The sequence below is a fragment of the Eschrichtius robustus genome, chromosome 16, assembly GCF_028021215.1.
Source record: "Eschrichtius robustus isolate mEscRob2 chromosome 16, mEscRob2.pri, whole genome shotgun sequence".
Classification (NCBI taxonomy): domain Eukaryota; kingdom Metazoa; phylum Chordata; class Mammalia; order Artiodactyla; family Eschrichtiidae; genus Eschrichtius; species Eschrichtius robustus.
This window is the reverse complement of record NC_090839.1, coordinates 30,837,787-30,855,477: the sequence shown is the minus strand read 5'-3', so window position 1 is coordinate 30,855,477 and position 17,691 is coordinate 30,837,787. Positions and strand designations below refer to the sequence as shown.

At 43.7% G+C, this 17,691-nt stretch overlaps 1 protein-coding gene across 1 annotated transcript in view; it reads left to right on the top strand.

Annotated features, from left to right (window-relative positions):
* DNAAF9 (dynein axonemal assembly factor 9) overlaps positions 1-17,691 on the top strand; it is a 146,989-nt gene that overhangs the window by 72,464 nt on the left and 56,834 nt on the right. Inside the window, exons 13-20 of the mRNA XM_068565644.1 lie at positions 3,300-3,387; positions 4,520-4,596; positions 6,568-6,612; positions 6,978-7,023; positions 10,543-10,654; positions 11,653-11,723; positions 12,654-12,704; positions 13,457-13,544. Of these exons, the coding sequence (XP_068421745.1) occupies positions 3,300-3,387; positions 4,520-4,596; positions 6,568-6,612; positions 6,978-7,023; positions 10,543-10,654; positions 11,653-11,723; positions 12,654-12,704; positions 13,457-13,544 (578 nt within the window). The remainder of the gene's footprint in view (positions 1-3,299; positions 3,388-4,519; positions 4,597-6,567; positions 6,613-6,977; positions 7,024-10,542; positions 10,655-11,652; positions 11,724-12,653; positions 12,705-13,456; positions 13,545-17,691) is intronic.

Genomic DNA, 17,691 nt, shown 5'->3' with positions numbered 1-17,691 from the left:
TGACCAGTGTTGGTACTGAGTGATGTTTGAATTAAGCTGGGTGAGGGAGGGAGTAAGGGTATCTTTATATGTCTTTGGCGTCTGTAAATCTTTGCCCTTAGTGTTGAGATGTGGAGGATTCTTGTCATACCTGGAAGTGGCCAAGCTCTTTGGCAGTGTCCCTGCCGGGCACTTTCCTGCCAGGACATACCCCTCTGCCATGGCCTGGTCAACAATCTTCAGGATATGTTGAACCTTGGAGCTGTCATTTTGTTATGTGTTGTTTCTCTTTTTCTTCTACCTTATTCAAATCTCTTACCTGCAATGCAGAGGTGTGGTGTGAGAGCCAAGGAGGAAATTGAAGGTGTTGGCAGTGTGGTGTGGCGCAATGGAAAGGCACCAGGCTGAGAGCAGACCTGAGTTCCTCTACAGGCCCTGCTTGTTTCTTCTGTAAGATGAGAGTGTTAGACCAGATCATTTCTGTGTTCTTCCTGCTATCAAACTGTTGCCGAGTCCAAGCTCGGTCTGCTCGCCGCACAACAGGCCAATAAATCGGGACATGAGGTGTTGAGGCAAGGAGTAGAGACTTTATTTGGCAGACCAAGAAGGTGGCAAACTAGTGTACCCAAAAAACCATCTTACCGGGGTTTGGATGCCAGTTTCTTTTATAGAATCAGAGAGGGAGATGTGGTGAAGAAGTAAAGTAAAAAGGCCATTTGTCTTGCAGAATATCTCCTGCACTGGGAAGGGGTTGTGTTAATTTCTTCTTTTCTGCAGCCATTCACAGGTGGGCAGGGTCAGAATGTCTCTCTGTGAGCTGAACAAAGGCCTTTTAGTTTAACAGTCAGGCAGAGGGTCAGGGTTCCCTGTGGCAGGCCATTATGTATGCTTACAGCTATAGATAGTGATTATAATAATAACAAAAGCAATGAAAAGCAAAGGTTAAAGTAAAAGAAACAGAACCAATGTGGAGTCAGAATTTGCTCTTCCCTGTTACAAAAGTCCTTTCGCCTTCCTTTACCTGGTACGAGATTCTCAGGCTTAAAAATAAACATATTCTTAGATGAGGCAGTTACTTGCCAAACACCTCCCTTGCCTTTGAGGCCTTGTGGATGAGCCCCTTCTCTCTGTAATTATCCTAATAAGACCCTGGGTCTCCTTCCCCTAAGGCAATGGTTCTCAACCGAGGGCAGTTCTACCACATCACTCCCACCAGTTCCTCCCCAACCCCCCACCCCCAGGGATGTTTGGCAATGTCTGGAGACATTTTTGCTTGTCACAACTGAGGTTACTACTGAGAGGCCAGGAATGCTTCTGAACATCCCATAATGCACAGGGAAGACCTCTCAACAAAGAATTAGCTGGCCCAAAATGCAGAGATTGAGAAACCCTGCCCAAAAGGGAACCAGACTTGGATTTTCTAGGAATCTTCATGGCATTCCCTGTCTGGCAAAGAAAAAAACCTTCCTTTTTAAAATAAATTTATTTATTTATTATTTATTTTTGGCTGTGTTGGGTCTTAGTTGCTGCTCGCCGGCTTTCTATAGTTGCAGCGATCAGGGGCTACCCTTCGCTGTGGTGTGTGGGCTTCTCATTGCGGTGGCTTCTCTTGTTGCCGAGCACGAGCTCTAGGCACTCAGGCTTCAGTAGTTGTGGCATGCAGGCTCAGTAGTTGTGGCTCGCAGGCTCAGTAGTTGTGGCTCGCGGGCTCAGTATTTGTGGCTCGCGGGCTCTAGAGTGCAGCATCAGTAGTTGTGGCCCACGGGCTTAGTTGCTCCACGGCACGTGGGATCTTCCTGGACCAGGGCTCGAACCAGGGCTTGTGTCCCCTGCATTGGCAGGCGGATTCTTAACCACTGCGCCACTAGGGAAGTCCCAAGAAAAAAACCTTCTTATAATGTCTTTGGGAAGTGTGAAGTCAGATAGGAAGAGCAAGGTTGGGCAGGAGCAGGGGATGCTTCCCCTCAAAAGCATACTCTATTCTCTGGATCCGGTGAGCTATTTAGAAAGTGGTCTCCGGCTATTAATTTGCATTTAGAGACTGTCATACAGAGTGAAGTAACTCAGAAAGAGAAAAGCAAATATATATTAACACGTGTATGTGGAGTCTAGAAAAATGGTACAGATGAACCTGTTTGCAAGGCAGAAAAAGAGACACAGACATAGAGAACAAACGTATGGACACCAAGGCGGGGTGGGGAGGGGGGGAAAGGTGGGGGATGAACTGGGAGATTGGGATTGGCATATATACACTAATATGTATAAAACAGATAACTAGGGCTTCCCTGGTGGCGCAGTGGTTAAGAATCCGCCTGCCAATGCAGGGGACACGGGTTCAAGCCCTGGTCCAGGAAGATCCCACATGCCGCAGAGCAACTAAGCCCATGTGCCACAACTACTGAGCCTGTGCTCTAGAGCCCATGAGCCACAACTACTGAGCTTGCGAGCCACAACTAACGAGCCCACGTGCCACAACTACTGAAGCCTGCGCACCTAGAGCCCATGCTCTGCAACAAGAGAAGCCACCACAATGAGAAGCCAGCGCACTGCAACGAAGAGTAGCCCCCACTCGCCGCAACTAGAGAAAGCCCGTGTGCAGCAACGAAGGCCCAACACAGCCAAAAATAAATTAAAAAAAAAAACAAAAAAAAAAAACAGATAACTAATGAGAACCTGCTGTATAGCACAGGGAAGTCTACTCAGTGCTCTGTGGTGACCTAAATGGGAAGGAAATCCAAAAAAGAGGAGATATATGTATATGTATAGCTGATTCACTTCACTGTACAGCAGAAACTAACAGAACATTGTAAAGCAACTATACCCCAATTAAAAAAAAAAAAATTTTCGTTTAAGTGGAGCGAGTCTTCTCCTCAATTGGATAATCTCTTTTGCCCCCTGAGGGGTCCCACTCTGAGGTTCCAGTAGCAGCCAGCCCTTAGCAGGCCTGGGGAGGAGACAACTTGAAGGTGTGCTGTGGTTGGTTCCTGGAAAAGCAGCAAGTCTGTGTCATGATACCTTTTGGGTCCTCATAGAGGGTCAGGGAGTCTACACAGTTTTCTTCTGTTGGATCACGAACAGGGAGGGTTGGTCTTTTGAGCAGAATTAAGAAAAGGTGATTCTTATCATGGTTTAACAAGAGCAAAGTAAAAATTGGAATGGGGCACATAGCTTTTAAAAGGTCTAGAAATCAACAAGTTCTGTTATTATACTTTTCTCATTCTGTTTAAAAATCTGTTTCTTAGAGAATGTCATTTATGTGCACGCAGCTTATGATGAAACCTTGTGATGCTGTAGTTAACCCTTATTTTTTGTTTTTAAAGTAGGCTCTTGTCACAGGTATATGCTGCTGTTATTGAGGCTGTTTTGGCTGCCATTGTATGTTATGCTAAAACTTCCAGTCTAACAAAGGTAATTTAAATACCGCATTTCTCTTTCCTTAGTAGTTATTTTAATGTGAAACTTTTTGTCGATCTGTTTTTAATTTGGACACCTTATAGTACTTAATTTTGTGTGTGAACTTGGGCACCAAAGAGATGCCTTTAGTGTGCTGAGCTTGTCTTATGAATGACAGCTAATCAGCACTTCTTTGTAGATATCTGGTTGTGTTAAAAAAAAAAAATCATTCTGTAGTATATTGTTTTACTTAGTAGTTTTTTAAAAGGCTTTCAAAAGTTAAAAAATAAAAATATAGATTGTTCTACTGTGAATTTTAATAAAGTTAGATAAGTTTGTTTTGAGCTACATAGTTTGATTTCCTATAATTCTGTGTTTTAAAAAATTAACTGAAGATTAGAAATTCTGACTTGTCTTTCCTAGACAGGCACATGTGTTTCCTTTCTCTGACCGTTTACTTCCTTGCTGTTTTGTGGTTAACCTGCTGTGCTGAGTTGGATTCTATATCTGACCCAGTGACAGATGAGAACGAGTTGGCTTGATGCCTCCCAGTGCCAATAGGACCTTTCCTGAAGCAAACCGTTTGACATTGGAAAGGTTGTGTTGTAGATATCAAAGAGACTATCGCCTAGTCACCAGTTCCTTGTCACCTTCCCTCCTCACTGAACTTGATTCCCCCAGTACTTGGGATTTCTCAGCCCTTTAGATGAAAGCTTATGCAAAACAGTAGGTTATTCTTCAGTATCAGTTCTGCACCTTTGTTTTTTAACTGATTTTTTATAACTTTAGTTATTTGAATGTGCTTAGCATCTGGGCAGAAACACTGAGGGCAGTGATCTCTCGAGGGGAGGAGAAAGCGCTTTTCCAGGCCTCATAATGGCACCGTCCCAGCTGGTTACAGGTCACCAGATCAGGTTCCAATGCCCACCTGCCTGAATGAAGTGTTTTCATGTGAACCCAGCCCGAAGAAAGCAGGCTCCTGTTTCCCCTAACAAGATGTTTTCACTTTAATCTATTGATGTATACAAAATAGTCACTTAGAGGGGATGGGAAGTGTTCTCCTGGCCATATGTGAGAAGGGCCCTTCTAAGTGTATTCTTTCCTGCTGTGAAAGCTAATTGTCTCTGTTTCGTTACTGATTTTACAGGCCAAGGAGGTAGCTGAGCAGACCTTTGGATCTGGGTTAAATTCCTTTGAGTTGATGCAGTTTAAGGCAGCCCTACGGTAAGCAATAGCTGATATTGTCTATAAAAGCTTTTCTTTAATGTTTGTGTTTTAAAAACCCTTTTCTCCTTTGTATTTGATATTCTGTCTCCCCTTTGAGAAATATTCCAGTAAATCAATAAGATATGTGAAGGAGAGTCATTCATGATCAGGGTTCTATTTGAGAGGCCAAGGAGCCAAGGATGGAGGAACTGTTTGAGAGTCAGACACACTGCCTGAGGCTGGAATGGGAGGCAGATCAGTATTAGAACTGTTCAGACAGTTCAGACCTCTGACAGACAGTTCAGAGGTTAGAAAGATGAAGCTGGGGGCATGAGTGGTGAGGTTTGTTAGGATTAGGGGCCCTGGGCACATGAAGATGGTCACTGCTTAGAAGAGAGTTGCCCTGGGCCTCATCTGCCTCTCAGATGGTAGAAACCCCTGAACCTGGCCATGTCTCAGGGTCTAGAAGGTCTGGGAATTTGGCTTCCTGGCAGTCTTCCCATCACACATCTCCTGGCATATCACAGTGGATCTCTGTGTAGTCTTTGTCCATAGCTAAACCTTGAACCCAGTCCTCTCAACCTTCTGTCCCATATGAGGACGACTTGGTGTACTTTTTCGTGAAGGAGACAAAAGACACCAATATCAGAGAGTTTCTTTAAGGACACTTCTGGGATGTGCCCTGTGGTACGTCAGTTCCATACCCCACATTTTCTTACATCTGCAGCCCTGGGTAGTGAGAAGGAACATTTGGAAAACTAAGTTAGTTTATGATCTAACAAGAAGAATTCTATTGCTATAGCTCCAGGAGTGTAGGAAAGAGCCAGAACTCTTTGGTGCAAAGCTGTAGGCTTGCTTCAGGTTTCTTTTCCTTTCTTCTGGGTCTTCTGAATCTTGTAGCTCTGACCATGAGAGGGGAGGGCTAGAGGAAATTTGGTCCCTTAAGACTGTGTGCTGACCTGCACTGTCTGTTCCTGGCAGACCTGAGTTTAAGGAAGCTTCTTTGCTTTCCAGCTGTGTGACCTTGGGCAAGATAGGGAGCTCTCTGTGCATCTGTTTCATCATCTTCCTGCCCTGTAGAGTGATTGGGCAAGTGAATGGTAGCTGCTGTCTCAGTGGGTTCTCCTCTCTTACCATCAGCATGGCTGACAAAGTCATTCCATTCCTCCTGTCCTCGGGGCCTTGCCTAACCCACTCTGCCTTTCTAGGGCAGGCCACGCTCTCAATCCCATGGCCTCCTATGCATGGGGTGTACCACCCTGGCTGGAGGAAAGAACAAGGAGAGAATACATTCCAGGCAATAGGAGGAGAGTCTTCCAGTGCCAGTCCTCCACCCAAGAGCCCCACTTCCTTCTCTTCACGTGGTCACTTCCCTCAAACTGCAGGAAATTAGCAAATCTTCTCCCAAGAGGAACATGGGAAGTTAGCATATGACTGACCAGTACTTGTTAAGGCAAAAAAATTAAACTTAATTCAATTTAGAAACTTTCTTTTACAAAAAGAGTTGATGCCAAAAGGGTTTCCTGGTTATTCCTCAGTTCTGAAGTCCTGACCATGCCCATTATTACATAGCAGTTGACTGTGGGTAGCAGTCTGACTCCGAGCAGGGATGGCAGCTTGACTTCAAAGGTGGTGAAGAGGAGGAGGAGCAGGAGAATATGTCAAGCTGTGGGCCAGAGGCCTGGGGCAAGTAGAGGTTTACTCTCAATCTGCCATGGACAGCAGTCACATAGTTCTCTCCTGCTCTGTCCAAGAGTCAAGATAGCCCTGAGAATCTGCACAGAGGCAGGGCCATGACTGGAGTCAGACACTGACCCCATGTTTGCTGATGGCATGATACCCTAAGGCAGGTAAGGACGACACACACCTCACTGGTGGCTGTGCGAGAACAGCACAGGTGCACTGCAGTGGCAGGTGTCTGGGGAGGATGCCAACACAGTGGTCACAAAAGCAGACTGACTTTTGTTTTATTTTGTTTTGGGTCTACAGCTCCAAGATGGCTTTTCATATACATGCTGTGAATAATCAGGGAAGGTAAGTATATGTTTATGGTGTGTCCTCACTGGGGGCAAGTTAGGAGCAAAAAGAAGAGCAGCTACCTTGTAACTGTTGGCATGGATGATCTTTTCACCCTTCTACACCTGGCAGTGGCATCACTCCAGGGCTGGGCTTGGAGGTGGCTGTGCTCAGATGAGACCCTTTGCCCTGAATGTTTCCCACTGAAAGACTAGGGTGGGTTGGGGGGTGGACCTAGTTCCCTCCAAGTGGAATTCTGCATACATGCAACCCAGTGTTTTGAAAATCCCTGAGAGAGAGCTGAGTGTGAGTTGCTTCCAAGTTGAAAAAAAGAGAACACTGTAAATTTAATATATGTCTCTCCCATCAATTTCCTTTTGTAGACTTGTGCCTCTGGACAGTGAAGATAGCTTATACTTTGTGAAGACGGTAAGCAGAGCTGTTACAGGTCAGCTGGTAGGGAATGGCCTGTAGAGGACATCTACAAGGGGTGAGGTAGGAGTGGGTGGGAGTCTTAGGCAGCCCACCCCTTACCTGAGAAAACTAGTCTACTTTCAGGACTGTTCCAGCTGCAGTGGTGGTGAGCCTGTGCTTTCTGAGGGTGTCCAGCAGCTGTACATGGCTTACCACATCCACACTCCCATGTCTAGGCGCCCCTTGGGTGCAGAGTCTTAGCTGGGGGGGGTGGGGGGTGAGGGGGTGGGGGTGGTAGACACCTCTTCCTGAGATTAGAAAGGCTTCCTCCAAGTGACTGAGGTTTCTCTGACCTCACATAGAAGGCTATATGGGAGCTGATGACAAGCCTACCTCAACACAGAGCAAGTTTTCAGTGGCTTCTCTGTGTTCCAAGGCCTGTGTTGATGCCCTTTTTTTTTTAAAATAAATTTATTTATTTATTTATTTATTTATTTATGGCTGCATTGGGTCTTCGTTGCTGCGCGCGGGCTTTCTCTAGTTGGGACGAGCGGGGGCTGCTCTTCGTTGCGGTGCATGGGCTTCTCATTGCGGTGGCTTCTCGTTGTTGTGGAGCACGGACTCTAGGCACGCAGGCTTCAGTAGTTGTGGCTCCTGGGCTCTAGAGCATAGACTCAATAGTTGTGGCACACGAGCTTAGTTGCTCCATGGCATGTGGGATCTTCCTGGCCCAGGGCTCGAACCCGTGTCCCTTACACTGGCAGGCAGATTCTTAACCACTGCCCCACGAGGGAAGTCCTTATGCCCTTATTTAACAGGCGCTTATGAAAATAAAAACAAACTAACGTAAAAAAAAAAAAAACGGGCCTGAGTCTCCTGTGAAGTGGGGTAGTGAGAGCAGAGCTTTCTGACCTACGTGCTGAAGGCAGAACTAATGGGCCAAGGAAGTGGGTTTAGAGATGCAGAAATATTGGTCCCTGGGGTGAGCTGGCATGGTCTTGGGGAGCCAGGGTTTCTAAACCAGTTGCTCCCAGCCACATCCAAATCCTCTATTTACCCCAGTGTATCCTGATATGAAGAAAATTGGCAAGCAATGCATAAGAGGATGGTGGACATCCAGCCAAGATTCTGGTTGTAGTATATATGGGTACAAGTTGTACCTTCAGTCCATTCTGTGGCTACTGCCTGAACCTTAATTTCAGTGAGCTTTTGGTCATGGGGAACTGGGTGGGCAGGTGTGGATGACTTGGTGCAAATGCATGCCCACTGCCATCACCAGGGGACAAGCATAGTGTTATCTCATCTACAGAGAGTAGTACAACATGGGTAATTTTTTGAGGTGAGTAGTTTCTGTGTTTATGACATACCTGCTCCCTGTCTCTGTCAGTATTTTGTGGTGATGTTCTTTTAGAACTAATGGAGACTTTTTTGTGACATTATTAAAACACTGGGAAATACTTTCTGATATTTAGGTAATAATACTTTGTCTCCTTGCTGGACTTTAGTTTCCCTGACTTCTCTTCTTAGACTCTTGTGCAGTGCTCTGGAAGATGCTTTGCACTGGAGAAGGTGATTAGCAGTCCAGTAGAATCATACTACTGTGTTAAGTACACATTCAGCAGCAGCTAATGAAGTAGGAAAGAAAAGATAGGATGTTGGTGCTTTCTGTCCAAATCCTATCCTCCCTTCCAGGCAGAGATGAAGTTCTGCCTCCTCCTCCAAGCCTACCCTACTGATTTCTCCCTACAAGTACTGTATTCCTATAGGAATACATAATTAGGGAGTAAATTACATAAATTAGGGAGTAATTCTATAGTAATGTGTCACATGATGACTTCTATGTAAGAATGCTCTTGTCTCCCCAGCTATACATTATAGGTTTCCTGAAGATAGGAACCATGCTTCATATTTTTTCTCTCCCCATGCCACATGTGGGAAGTACATAGCAAGTGTCTAAAAAATACTACATGTATTCTTTTTAATGTCCTCTCTCCCTTTCCTCAACACCAGAGGCCAAATAGGGAAGTGGGGGATTAGGAAACCACAGGATTTGTCTTCCTAATTGATTTGGGAACCTAACTGATCATTGTCACTTAAGAGGAACCATGTAGCCCAGGAAGGTTCTGTGTCTTCAGATACTCAAAATTCTTTGAAACAAATTTAAATAAACCTTCCAGTTGTCATGCCTAATCAGAAAGTTAACTGAAATATAAAGCCTATCTGTCACTTTTGTACATTCCTTTATCACGACAACATGGATGATTAAGGACTTTAACTATGGTTTTTTTCCTTTCAACTCTTCTGCCATCTTTTTTTTTCTTTTTTATAAATTTATTTATTTTTTATTTATTTCTTTTTGGCAGCGTTGGGTCTTCATTGCTGCGCGGGCTTTCTCTAGTTGTGAAGAGCGGGGGCTACTCTTCATTGTGGTGCATGGGCTTCTCATTGCAGTGGCTTCTCTTGTTGCAGAGCTCAGGCTCTAGGCGCGCAGGCTTCAGTAGTTGTGGCGCATGGGCTTAGTTGCTCCGTGGCATGTGGGATCTTCCCAGACCAGGGATTGAACCCATGTCCCCTGCATTTGCAGGCAGATTCTTAACCACTGCACCACCAGGGAAGTTCCTCTGCCATCTGTTTTTATTTGAGAATCTAGCAGTCCCTTCAAGAGGCCTAGGTCTTTTATCTCTGTACTGAGGATAGAGCAGGGATCCCATATGAGGACAACAATGTGTGAAAATGAGCTTTGGCTTTAGGAGCTCTATACCTGGCCATTCATCATCGTCAGGCCAGGAAGGGCAGGGACCTGGGAGTGCTCATTGTGCAGCTTATCCTACGTCCTTCACCAGATCTTCATGGTCATCTCAAACTCTAACTCTGGCTTGTACCAATTTCTGCATTTCCTCTGCTAGATTCATCTCAGAATTATTCCATTTTCACTGGTTTTTAACTAAATTATAGCCTTCTTACCAGCCATTCAGAGCTTTCTCTGAGTTGCTCTAGTTTTTTTCTGGCCTACTGAAGCCTCTATTTTTATTTGTCTTGTCCATTAAAGCTCAAACAGCTTTCTTTTAATTTTTTGGTACTGAAAGGAGCATTTGCATGTTTTGACAGGTACCCAGAAATATCCATGAAGACATGTATCCCCCTTTCCAGATTTGTTCAGAACTCGAGCCCAAACCAAAGAATGAGTGGATGAGCATGTGGACACACTGGGATGTGACACTGGTCATGGTTAAGAAGGAAGGCTGTTGCATTGCCTTTTAGGGAGGATAAGCAATTTGAGGGAATTTACAGAAACATAAAGATATTCTTCATCTAGCCCACGTGTGCCTCTGACCAAGGAGCAAGAAGCCTGGGTGATCCTGAAGTCATCTCCCAGTTTGAGATGTATTTCAAGATATACTTGAGTTTTCCTTAGAAATTCTCCAGTATTCTTTTGCCATGTGCCTTAGTATTTTGTGGTCTGTTTCTTATGGATCTTTCCCTGTATGTTTAGGACTGACAACTGGACTAACTCTGGTTTCTTATTTGATACAGGCTTGTATGACCATCTATGACATTCCTGACTTGCTGGGAGGAAGTGGGTGCTTAGGATCTGTGGTCTTCTCAGAATCATTTTTGACATCTCAGATCTTGGTTAAAGAAAAGGGTAAGTGTATGTCGTCTTTGGAAGGCAAAACTTGAACTTGTTTATATGTATATATATTTTTTTGGCAAAATAAACCATAAACTAAATCAAAAGACCAGCAACAAACTGGTGAAAATATTAGAATACTTAAAATAAACAAAGGGTATATATCCTAATTTATGAAGAGCTTTTATAAATTGATAAGAAAAAGACATACCCCATGGTAAATGGGCAAAAAATATGAGCAGGCAGTTTACCAGAGTGGAAAACAAAAAAAATTTTTTAATATTTTAAAAATATGTATTTTTTAATGTTTATACATACACAGACACACATAATTGACCCCTGAACACAGGTTTAAACTACACAGGTCCACGTATACACAAATTTTTTTCAGTAAGTACATACTACAGAACTACATGTTCCATGGTTGGTTGAATCCATGGATGTGGAACTGTGGATACAGAGGGCTGACTGTAAAGTTACACATGGATTTTCAATTGTGCAGAGGATCAGTACCCCTAGCCCTCACATTGTTCAAGGGTCCACTGTATGTGTATGTATATATATATGAATATGTACAGCCTTACTAGTAGGAAAAAAGCAATTTGAAATAATAATTAGATCTGGTTTTTTTACCCATTATGTTAGCAAAAAATTCTAGAGACTGATAATATCCAGTGCTAGTAGGATGAGCTTGATAATGTTTTGTTTGGTTTTTAATATATACATCTGTACTACCTTGACAAAAATTAAAAGTATAGATAAAATGGACTCTTTATTTAAATATGTATTTCTATTTGGCGTAAAAAGAATAGAGTTAATCACATGGGGAAGCCTTTCTCCATCCCCTCATTAGACTCCCTGTACCCAGATGAGTAAGTTTTCATTTTCTGAAGGCCTCAGACTCTGTATACTAATAAGAGGAGCCCTCACTCCTGAGAAGGGAAGTAGTCTGGGGCCTGCATGGTGGGCTCTGGTGGTGGGCAGTAACCAGCATATCTGTGGTCTTCCTGCAGATGGCACTGTTACCACAGAAACCAGCTTCATAATCCTGACAGCTGCCATACCCAGATTCTGCTCCTGGCTGGTTAGTGTCATTCATCAGGTGAAAGTGAACATAAACGTGGAGAAACTGGGGAGAACGTTTAAGGAAGAGCCTCTTCATTGGGTCCTGGTGGGATGTCAGATCCTTACCTAGCCACTTTTCAGGAATAGAAGTTTTTATCTCTGCTCTTTTTCTTTATACAGACGAATCTAGTTTCTTTAACTTTCTTATAATCTTGGAAAAGTTCCAAAAGAAAGGAACTCAATTATCTGGGTCCCCGGTTAAATCGTGAAAGGAAGAAATTAACACCCTCATTTTACAGATGAGGAGACTAAGGTTTAGAAATTGACCAACCTGTCCAAGGTCACACGGAAAGTGAGAAGTGGATCATGTGCTCGCTTTTCTGGTCAGAATAGTTGCTGCTGAATTTTTACAACCACGTCTCTACATGTGGAATGGTCCCATCTTCATCTGTGGGACTTGGTCTGAAACTCTGGTGCCTTGGGACACAGAAAATATGACAGCAGTGAGTCTAGTAATGGTCTAAGTACCTATTTCAGAATCTGTTTATATTCTGTTTCTACAATCCTGACATGAATAGAGAAGAGCAAGAGTCATCCTCTAATGTGAACATGTTTAAATGAGAACACATTCAAAATACTTTAAAATGTTCTCTTTCCTTCATCCCTAAAAATAGTTTTCTCCGAAGTGAAATGTAAGTGGAGACTAACATATCCTCTCCACATATCGTAGGGTCATTTAGCTGGACTTCAGGTCCCCATGAGAGAGCCCATCATGGCCTGGTGCTCTGAGCTTTGTGACCAGCAGCCAGCTCTGCCAGCCATCAGGGCCTGAGAACACTGGATTTGGTGGAGGGACTGCTCTCTTAGAAATATGTGAACACAAGGGAGACCTAGCAGAGTTTTGCACTTGAAGTAGTAAACTGAAAATCTGCACTCCTTTTGGACACAGGTAGAAGATATTGAAGCAAAATTTTCTGAGAAAACCCAGCAATCGGTTATGGTAAGCAGCCTTCTTATTCTTAATGTTAACATCATATCAAAATGAAATGTAAACAATTTATAAAAACAACTTAAAATATTTCCTCTTACTGCTAATCTAAAGGCTCTGTACCTTCTTGTCTCAGTTCCTTTTTGTATTCTTCCTCTTCCCAGCAGAGCTCTAGAAATAACCATGTATGGGGTACAAACTAGAGGGATTCTTTTTGCCACTTAAACCTTTAGATGTTTTTTCAAAATCTCCCAGTACTTTTAAAAGCAGATCTCAGGGACTTCCCTGGCTGTCCAGTGGTTAAGACTTCCCACTTCCAGTGCAGGGGATGCGGGTTCAATCCCTGGTCGGGGAACTAAGATCCCACATGCCGCGTGGTGTGGCATAAATAAATTACATACATACATACATACATACATGCAGATCTCAAATTGGCCTAGACATGTAGAGCTAAGAGGTCAAGGCTTTAGGCCAAGGAGAAGCTGCCTCTTTTATCAGAGGATATAAATCTATGGGAACATGAACAAGCATTGCAGACCATGGTGCCTAGACTCAGAGAGGACCTTAACATTCTTTTTCTCAGCACGAGTCACGAATACCAGTAACATGGCAAAGAGCCAAGCAGTGCCAAAGGCCATGAAAGAAGTTGGGTAAATCTGAGGCTGACTTAGCAGCCTCTGTAGACAGACTAACTTGGGCAGGACTTCTGATTCTCTGAATGTTTATGCTGTAAATCACCTGCTCTTTATGTTTGTTTTTTAAAGGGAGATGAGTGTTTCCTGGGCACTTTTCTAACTAGAGGAGAAGGGGCGTATCTTTATTCTAGTAATCCACAGTCTTGGCCTGAGGAAGGTGAGCGGCTCTGACTTTTCTGTTTTTGACTCTGTCTGGGTACCTCTTTCACAGGTTTCAACATGAGTGTTGTAATTAATAATACATCTGATATCTGAAAAAACTTGTTGGTGTAGAAGTGTTTTCTTACAGCTTTTCTCTTTTGATCTGTCCATTTTCCAGATGAGGAAACTTGTGCTAGAAAGGACTGGTGCCGGAACTGCACCTGGTCCTCTTGCTGCTGCCTGAGGATTGCTCTCAGAATGGGCTAGAGCAGCAACATGTCCAGAAATAGGTTCTGTTGGGCCAAAACAAAACCTGGGTTAGTTTTTTACTGCTGTGTAGCAAATTACCACAAATTCGGTAGCTTAAAACAACATGCATTTATTTTCTCACAGTTCGGTGGTCAGAAGTCCAGGAAGGCTTTGCTGGATTCATGTTTAGGGTTTCATAAGACTGAAGTCAAGGCATTAACCAGGCTTATATCTGGAGGCTCTGGGAAAGAACCTGCTCCCAAGCTCATACAGGTTGTTTGCAGAGTGCATTTCCTTCAGACTGTAGGACTGAGGGGCCTCTTTCATTGCTGGCTATCAACTGGGACCACTCTTAGCTCCTCCTCCCAGGAGTCCTTGCCCTGTGACCCCCTCCATCTCAGCAACAAAGAACCTTAATTGTGTTGAATCTCTTTCACACTTCTAATCTCTCTGAACTCCTCTTCTACCAGGCAGAGAAAAGTCTGCTTATAAAGGGCTCATGTGATTAGAGGAGGCCCAATCAAATAAGTCTGCTTATAAAGGGCTCATGTGATTAGAGGAGGCCCAATCAAATAATCTCCCTTTTGCCATATAATATTACATGAATACAGGAGTAACCTAAGAGGATGAAGATCATGGGGGCTGTTTTAAATTTCTGCCTATAACAGTGTGCCCTCTGGGCCCCACGATTCTCACATGCAAGATATAATCACCCCCACCCAAGAGCCTCATTCCATTATGGTAACAATTCAGAGTCTTAAATCTCACCAACTGAAAAATCCATAATCTCATCATCAAGATTGTTTAAATCAGCTGTAGGTGAGGCTCTGGAGCTAATTCATAAAGTACAGGTCCTGAACACAATTCCTTTCCATCTGTAGGCCTGTGAAATTAGAGGCAAGTTATCTGCCCCAGCCCTCACAACATACAAGGTAGGACTGGCATAGGATAACAGTTATAGACATTCATATTAAAAAGGGGGGGGCTTCCCTGGTGGCACAGTGGTTGAGAGTCTGCCTGCCAATTCAGGGGACACGGGTTCGAGCCCTGGTCTGGGAAGATCCCACATGCCGCAGAGCAACAAAGCCCGTGAGCCACAACTACTGAGCCTGTGCGTCTGGAGCCTGTGCTCCGCAACAAAAGAGGCCGTGACAGTGAGAGGCCCGCGCACCGCGATGAAGAGTGGCCCCCACTCGCCGCAACTGGAGAAAGCCCGCGCACAGAAATGAAGACCCAGCACAGCCAAAAATAAATTAATTAGTTAATTAATTAAAAAAAAAAAAGGTGGGGGGAATGAAAGGTAAAAAGGAGTCCGAACCCCAAGGCAGCTTTGAAATTCAGCTAGACAAACTCCAGTTCCAAGATTAGGTTTCAAGGCCTAGGAATAGTCCTCCATGGCCCTTAGTTCTGCCCCCGGGGCTCTTGGTTCTACCCTCTAAACTCTTAGTTTTGCCCTCTAGGCTCATGACTCTGCCCTCTTGTCTGTGGCTATACCTCTGTCGTCCTTCCTTTTCATGAAGGTGGCACTTTGTAGCTGACTAGTTTTATCAGCCTGCTTCTTGCCGCTAGAATTTTGGGGGTCCAACAGTCTCCTTTCATTTTTCTATTCTCTCTATCCCTTTCAGTCCAAGCTGGCAGTGTTTCTGCTGATGTAAAATTCTCAAGAACTGTGTTGGTCTTACATGGATTTCCTGGGGATTCATTCCATGCTCCTTTTTGGTTTCCTCAAAATAACATTTTCTTATGAGTCCTATTCTTTCCCTGTTAGATAAGCCTTTTTTGTGGAAGAGGAGTTGTGACTTACTCCACAAATTCCTCATCCTTTACTAAGCAAATTCCCTCTCTGGATAATTTGTTCTTCTTGAAAATATTCTCTCCAGTGACAAGTTGCTCTCCATGGTCTCAGATCACTGGTTAAACTTGGCTCCTCTGTTGTCATAGAAGATAAAGCACAAGGAGTCCTGGTTTTCGATCCACAAAATGCCAGGTAGCATTTTTTATCATGCTGTGCCCCCTGCATTTCTGCTTCTCCAGATCCTGGTGCAAAAAACCAGGAAGTTAGGAACATTTGCTAAAGACAGGAGAGTGTGTGACAGTACTCCCAGCCTTGAGGCAAAGCTGCGTAATGTTTTAAAATCAGCTTGTAGACACAACACAGAGGTGGTTGTGCTGTGTCATAGTTGAGCCAGTTATAATATTTAGCAAGGATATTTGCCAAAATTAGTTTGCACCTTCTTAGCAAAAGTCCTTGTTAGAAACATAATCTTACACTGTATTGAGTTATCCAGCAAGATTCAGTGTATCCTGAGGTCTCTACACACGAATAAAGCCAGGAATTTCTGGGGCCTTGTTAGTCACACACTTGAGAGCTTAGATTTCACACTTTCTTAGTTCCTGAGGAAAATGTAGTTTGAATTTAGGAGATGGTTTTCTGAGGCAGGAAATTTCAATAGAGCAGAGAATTTAAATAGGAGTATCCTCTGGCTGTGTATTAAGCATTAGGGCTCAGGTCAGTTTTATAGGGCTTGAAGTTTATACCACTTCAGGGCTCTCTTAAGGAAAAATAGTACATACAGAAGGGTTAGGTCTCTTCTCTGGGCCTTGAAAAAGGGGCTTGAGCAGGTGAGGGGTCCTGAAGCTTAAATGTCATTAGGGTCTAGGTAAATCTGCCTGGAGTTGAGACTGAGATTTATCTGTTCCCATCCTCTGAAGGCATTTAAAGAGCTCATCAGCATGCATTATCTTGATTGATCTTCGTATCTTGAGCCCCATAGAAGGTGAAAAATGGGTCTGAGGTTATAGTACAAGTTAGTGGTGACATTTGGGGGGGTGGTCCAGATCTTTTGATTTTTGGTCTAGGGATGGCCCAGTGAACTACTTATGGGCAAAAAGAATAGTACTTCCTTTACCTTGAAATGTTTCCAGCTCTGGTATCTTTTCCCTTTCCCAGTTAGTGACTTCTGCTATCAAAAGACTTTTTGTTATGCAGCTTCCTTTTCATTCATTTCCTTTATATGCCCTTTTCTTCCCTACCCTGCTGACCTTGGTCAGGCAGGCTGCCCAGTACCTAATCCTCAGGAGCCTGCTTTAGAGTTTTACCACATATGCCTATATCCCTAAACAATGTCTTATTTTTGAATTTAACACAAATTAGGATTATACTCTATCGTGTTCTTCTGGGACTTGCTTTTTTCGCTCAGTGTTCTGTTCCTAAGATTCATCCAGATTACTGTGTGTAGCCTTATAGCTCATTCATTTTCGTGGTTCCATAGGATTGCTTTGTATGAAAATATGCTGTTTATCCTTTTGACTCTTGATGGACATTTGGGTTGTTTATAGATTTTTGCTATTGCAGACAGTGCTCTCATGAGCATTCTTGTACATGTCTCTTGGTGCACCTGGCACCAGGACAGTGCCTTACAACACATCTTTCTTGTGGTATGTAAAGACGTAATTGTCATCTATGGTCTCAATCCTCTGATTTTCCTGTTACATTTCTGTCTGGTTGTACCAGCCAGCATTGAGATCTCTGGTATGTTGGTCTTCTCTGAATGTTTGCCACTTTGTTTTTGTTGTTGTTGTTGAATATTTATTTTTTAATTTCTTTGGTTGTACCAGGTCTTAATTGCGGCAGGCGGGCTCCTTAGTTGCAGCTCACTGGCTCCTTAGCTGTTGCATGTGAACTCTTAGTTGCGACATGCATGTGGGATCTAGTTCCCTGACCAGGGATCGAACCTGGGCCCCCTGCATTGGGAGCGCAGAGTCTTACCTACCACGCCACCAGGGAAGTCCCATGTTTGCCACTTGGATTGCTTTGGTTTTTGATATCTCTATGTATGGAATTTTCTGTGCTTTGCCCCCAAATAAAGTCAGCCACTCCAACAGGCCAACCTCTCTCCTTCATAAGACTTCTG